Source organism: Abramis brama, assembly GCF_963993115.1.
Source record: "Abramis brama genome assembly, chromosome: 17".
Taxonomy (NCBI): Eukaryota; Metazoa; Chordata; class Actinopteri; order Cypriniformes; family Leuciscidae; genus Abramis; species Abramis brama.
The window spans coordinates 16,948,264-16,954,445 of NC_139979.1; the positions used below are offsets into that span (position 1 = coordinate 16,948,264).

The 6,182-nt window shown below is 34.7% G+C and overlaps 2 protein-coding genes across 2 annotated transcripts; both read left to right on the top strand.

Annotated features, from left to right (window-relative positions):
* Positions 1-99: 99 nt before the first annotated feature.
* On the top strand, positions 100-1,599 carry LOC311067878 (uncharacterized protein; the record flags this gene model as incomplete). Its single annotated transcript, XM_084090025.1, has 4 exons — positions 100-103; positions 153-293; positions 493-603; positions 725-1,599. The coding sequence occupies 4 exons, from the start codon at positions 100-102 to the stop codon at positions 934-936; spliced, it is 468 nt and encodes a 155-aa protein (XP_083946151.1). The 3' UTR covers positions 937-1,599.
* A 904-nt stretch (positions 1,600-2,503) lies between these two features.
* Positions 2,504-5,102, top strand: negaly6 (neuromast-expressed gpi-anchored lymphocyte antigen 6). Its single transcript, XM_084088159.1, has 5 exons — positions 2,504-2,634; positions 2,908-3,021; positions 3,110-3,259; positions 3,368-3,478; positions 4,403-5,102. The coding sequence occupies exons 1-5, from the start codon at positions 2,586-2,588 to the stop codon at positions 4,615-4,617; spliced, it is 639 nt and encodes a 212-aa protein (XP_083944285.1). The 5' UTR covers positions 2,504-2,585; the 3' UTR covers positions 4,618-5,102.
* The last annotated feature ends 1,080 nt before the right edge of the window (positions 5,103-6,182 follow it).

Sequence of the window (6,182 nt, forward strand, 5' to 3'; positions counted from 1 at the left end):
GCCAACCAGGAACATGCATACAAAGTTTACCCTGTCCATCTCTTTGTGGCTCCAAGACCACAAACGTATACGCATGTAAGAATAACACGATCCTGAAAAATGGGTAAGTTAGTTTTTTGTTACTGAAGGGGTTTTAATGTTGGTCTTTGTAGATGGCAGCAAAATAAACAGTATCAGCATGAAGACCTGCGGAGATGTGTGTGTTAATGGGAGCATGAATTCTGGACAAAGCAAAGTGACCCTCAACGCCCAATGCTGTAATACAGATTCATGCAACTCTCTAAATGCACCAGGTTAGTGAGTAGGCTATAAGGTATTATTATTATTATTATTATCATTATCATTATTTTATATTATCAGTAGTTTTTTTATTATTATTATTAATTTATACTATTTATAATTCATATATATAGTACTCACAATGTTATACAAGAGGTTGAGGTAAATTAGATTTATTTCATCATCATTTATTTATTTATGTAACCTGTACAGACTTGCCACAACAGTCTCTCAACGGGAAGCGATGTTTCACCTGCAATGGCACTGACTGCTCAAAACCGTTGGCTTGTGAGGGCGATGAGACTCAGTGCTTTATTACAACAGGTGAAGCAATTTTTGTTTTTCTTTTAACGAATCTATGCATAGACAGAATACCACTGCAAATGATTGGTAGTTTTTATTTAGGACATTAAACCACTTACACCAGCTCTTCTTTTTCTCTCAGTTGACATCAGTGGCAAGAACGTGACCATGAAAGGATGTACAAGCAAGTTGTTCTGTGGGTTCAACGGAACACAATCTCTGGGATTACCCGTTCAGAGCTATGGCTTTGGCGTTTACTTGAAATGCTGTGAGGGAAACCTGTGTAACGCTGCTCACAGCTTGAGAGTTTATTTTGCGATGCTGGTACCTCTTCTCTCTCTGTTCGTGTTCTGATACGTGCTTTCAACAGCCAACGATTTCTTTTGCAAAACATTTGTAATCTAATGCAATGACTTCAGTTCATTTTAACTTTTGGTTTGGTTTTGGGACCAGTTTCTTGTGTTTGGGAGTTGGCTGTCTGAATGAGCCTCAGGTGATTCACAATAAAGTTTTGTTTTTTAAAATCTGTCAATAGACAGGAGGAGATGGAGACCTCTGGTGGTGGAGGAAATTGTATAATAAATAATTATTTTAATTAAGAATGCTTTATTTACTCTCCAGACTGTTCAAAATGTTCTTGTTTTTCATGTCTTTATGTATATCTTTTGTAAACAGTTTCATAGCATTCTACACTGTAAAAAAGAAAGAAAGTTGCAGCTACCTTAAATTTTTAAGTACAGTCAACTTGGATGTTTAAGTCATTTAAACTTACATCACATTAAACTGACTTAAATGAGTTGAATCTTGTATAACTTATAAAAAAGTTGAAAATTGCTTAACTTATTTTGATGAGTTAAAGCAATGTAAAATCATATGTTGTCATAACTTAGCAATATAGCTAACAAATTGCCGTTAGCAATATAGCTAAAAGGCTTCTTGTTATTCTGGGAAACTACTAAGCCAACCTATAGTTTCATACAAATTCTGGAACTGTATGGGGCTAAAATAAATTATTGTAAAAATTATGTATGTATCATGACAAACTACTGTTTTCCTTGAATGTTTGAAGAAGAAGAAAACAATACTGAAAAAAGCTCCAGGACCTAAAACCAGTCACACAGAAACACAACAGTGTAACCACTTCCATAAGAAAAAATGCTAAATAATATCTGTAGAGACGCGAAGCTTATGGATTTGACTCTGCCAATGTTGGTCCTTTGTAGCCATAGACCGACGGTTAAATTCAGTCCTATATTACCATAAACTGCTATAAAATTACCATTATTTGTAGCATTAAAGAAAGATTAAAATGCAGGCCTGCAACATAAACAAACACGTGTGAGGGAGGGAGAGATGAAGAATTCATGTTATTTGACGTTTTTATTGTATAGAACAGAGATAAACAGGAAAGAAGTGGGAGAAAAGGAGGGAATATGATCATGATGTGACCTCATCCTGCGCTACATATATATTAAATACAAAGCATCCTGTACAGAATTGTGTTTGTGATGATTACTTTGCTTTCATGTTTTGTTTTATAGCAAAACATTTAACAATAATCTACTTTTTTTTGTCTACACAACACTGCCTAGCATTTCCCCCCTTCTGTTATACCTAATACAGTCATACAACACACAGGCCATACAACACATGTAGCGCAGGATTAGGTCACATCAGGATCATATTCCCTCCTTTTCTCCCACTTCTTTCCTGTTTATCTCTACTGTTCTATACAATAAAAACGTAAAATAACATGAATTCTTCATCTCTCCCTCCCTCACACGCGTACTATACATTCTCATACCAGTCTCAATCAATAAACCAACAAGTTTCAAGTCTTCAGATTCACTGTAAAAACTAGAAAATTAATAGTTGTGACACGTTGGCAACTTTTTTTTTTTTTTTTTTTTGAGGGAACGGTATCAGTTTCAGCATGTTTCATGTTTCTGAGGGATGTAGTCTCCTGTCCCTCCCTTCTCATCTCAGTCTGAGCTCAAATCAAAATGGCACAGTTTATCATCTTTATTCTTATGAGTACACTTTTCTACAAAGGTAATTGTTGGATTTTTTATTTATTTAGTTTTTATTATTATTTAGTACTAAGTGTAAATTATTGTGTAGGCTTTGCTGTCCTGTAATAGTATCAATGTAGGCCTAGACATTAACATCAATAATGTATTTCCTTAAGATTTACTTTGCATTATGCCATATTTTCTGAAATGATATGCTTTGACCATACTTTTCTAAAAGAGCAATTTATTTTTAAATGTTAGTTTGTTTCAAATTGCAGTGCTTAAAGATTTATTTAGACTTGTTCAATTTCAGCAAATTCCCTAACCTGCTATCAGTGCATTCCTGAGACGTCAACTAAATGCGTTGAAACTAAAGTAGAGTGTCCTGTCGGTCAGTGTGGGACCATGAAAACCACATCTTACACAGGCAAGTTTTGTGGCAGACTCAATATTTGAACTGAAATTCACTCTGTCTTATGTTTTAAAAACGTGTCCAATGTAAATTTCTACTGTAGGAAACAACAAATTGGCTGACATGATTATGAAGAACTGCTCCGTGACTCAACAATGCGTGACTGCATCTGTAAACTTTGGAATTACAAATATAGTTATGAACAATGTGTGCTGCGGCACTAACCTGTGCAATAATAACCAAAGCATACCAGGTACGTTTAACACAAGAGACAATAATATATACATAAGAGTCAAGCATTTGTTGCTTTAATTATAAGAGTACAGCATATGTTGTTGCTTTAATTATGCATATTTCATAGAATCACCCAGTAGGATCCCAAATGGAGTGGATTGCTACACCTGCAATGGAGAAGACTGCTCATCAACTTTACCTTGTGTTGACGATGAAGATCACTGTATCAAGGCAACAGGTAAGATAAAACACAAGACGAGAGTAGTGAGATAAAAATGGTCAGTCTGAGTAAACAAAGCTCTGTTGAATTGCTAATATTATCATTTCCAAACCACACGTAAGTGCAGAAGGCATTTCACTGTTTTAAGGGAATCTAAATTTTTTCATTCAATAGTGTGTGTGTGTGTGTGTGTGTGTGTCACACACACACACACACATACATATATATTATTCTTATAATAATATATTAAATATTTTCTATAAATAATAAAATATATTCTTATATATTCTTATAAAAATACTTTTTAAAATGAATGCTGTTCTTTTGAAACTCCAATTCATCAAAGAATCCTGAAAGAAAAACAATCACGGTTCACACACACACACACACACACACACACACACAAATGAGCACAACTGTTTTTTTTTTAAAATGTTTCTTGAGCACCAAATCAGCAAAGATTTCTGAATGATCACGTGACACTGAAAGCTCCTGAAAATTCAGCTTTGCCTTCACAGAAACAAATAACTTTTTTTTTTTATTAAAATACTAAAATCGAAAACAGCTATTTTAAATTGTAATACGTATTTTTAAAAAATTCTTCATATCTTAACAACCCCCAAAATGTTAAAAGGTATTGTACATTAAATTGCATTAGAAAACTGAGGTTAGATTGGTTTTAAAAAGGTTGGTTAAATACAGGAGATATAACATGAACTTAAGGGAATTTCTGACATAACATGTCATAGGAGAATGCTCTGCGGGCGATGGAACGGTTTTATTTTTCAAAGGCTCACTGCCCCAAATAACATTTTTTGTGCCATTGTTATTGACATCAACAACAGTCATCATCAGTTGTTTGATCACATTTCTTCTTGTTTTCTTCTTATAATAACAAAATGACTGTGTGATCCTGAATTTATCCTACCATTTTATCAACAGTGAATACTGACGGACAGAAGATGATAATGAGAGGATGTGCAACTCGAAGTTTCTGTAGTGGTGACCTGTCCACCCAGATCGGCCAGTCCAGCACTTCATCAGTGGACATAACCTGCTGTAAAGGACCTCTCTGTAACAGCGCTCAAACCGTCACTCCGGGACGCTGCTTTCAGCTGGGGCTTCTGATGCATGCCATCGTACAGATGTCACTCTGAGCTTCCAGTTGTGTCATGATGCTCTTTGAGGCTTCAATTCTACTAATAAATAAATAAAATCCAACCAACATTCTTATATGTTGGTTGTACTAATTACAAATGCTAATAGCCTATAAGTATGCTGTTAAAGCCTGATCCTGCTTATGAAAGTATAGAACGGTGTTACAGAATTTTTGTCAAGCTGTTGTATATTGTATATACTGAAACTTTGCTTCTAGCAATATTCACAAAAATAGCTATAAAAAATCAGTAACTTTATTGTAGGCTTTTTTTTTATATGTATAATTAACACATCTTTGGTTAGAACCTGTTCTTCAGAAACTGGTGTGTAACAGAGTACTTGTTTGCTGATATTTTCCTTTTAAGAGGGTGTAGATTTTCTAAATGGAATCAAGTTTCAATACACTAATATATTGTTGCATAAATCTTTTATGCCTTGGGTCTCTGAATTGTCTTGGACAAAGGAAATGAAATCTGATGATCTCAAAGCTTCTTGTTTCACCTCTTTTTTTTTGGTGCTTTTGCTTATTTTAATATATTTGCGCACACATACCTTACAAAACTTTGGGGGTGGGTGAGAAGATTTTCAAGAAAGCCACATTTATTTGATCAAAAATACAGTAATATTGTTCATTATTATAATTTAAAATAACAGTTTTCTAATTTAACATATTTTAAAATGTAATTTATTCATGTGATGCAAAGCATATGAATTTTCAGCATCATTACTCCAGTCTTCAGTGTCACATGATCTTTCAGAAATTATTCTAATATGCTGATTTCTTCTTATTATCAGTGTTGGAAATAGTTGTGCTCCTTTATATTTTTGTGGAAACCATCATTTCCATCGTTATTTCCCACCAGGATTTAAGTAAAAGACAAATTTTTGATCAATTTAATGCATCCATGCCACATCAAAATGTTTTTTAAAATTACAATCTTGCGGACCCCATACTTTAAAACAATAGTATGGCAAGTAACTGCATTTCTTAAACCATTTGGCCTGATGATTATTTTTAGGTTAAATTTTGATTTTACCATGCCAAAAAAGCATTCCTCTTAATTTTTCACGATTTTACAAATCTTAAAGGGGTCATATAATGGTACATGCACTTTTACAAGTTGATTGTACTGAAATGTGTGTTGGCAGTGCCTGTACACAACCATCATAAAATGATAAAAATCCATCCAGTGTTTTTTTTTTTTTAAATCTCCTTATACGTTTCCCCCTCTCTCAAATCAAGCCGTTCGACCTAGTGACGTCACACGGTCGGACGCCCATCCCACGATTGTTGATTGACAGAAGCGTTTCAACACAGACCCGCCCTCGCTCGTGAGCATCATAGTCTGCATGTTGATACCCTCACTGGAGCACTGTCTATGAGCAGAATGGCTCTGCGATTGTGGTGTTCTGTTCTTGGGTGTAATAAGGAACACAGCAGTCATTTTGATGTTGCTAAATCCGAACCGTTGAAGACATGGTGGCTGAGTTTTGTTTTTGAAGGGAATATGCCCAAAGCATTGACGCGGGGATTCCCCACGATCAACGTCCATGCTTTCATGTT

Coding starts and splice junctions, on each gene's coding strand:
- negaly6 (XM_084088159.1), top strand. CDS start 2,586: ATGGCACAGTTTATCATCTTTATTCTTATGAGTACACTTTTCTACAAA. Junction 2,635..2,907: donor GAGTACACTTTTCTACAAAG/GTAATTGTTGGA, acceptor GTTCAATTTCAG/CAAATTCCCTAACCTGCTAT. Junction 3,022..3,109: donor GAAAACCACATCTTACACAG/GCAAGTTTTGTG, acceptor TTTCTACTGTAG/GAAACAACAAATTGGCTGAC.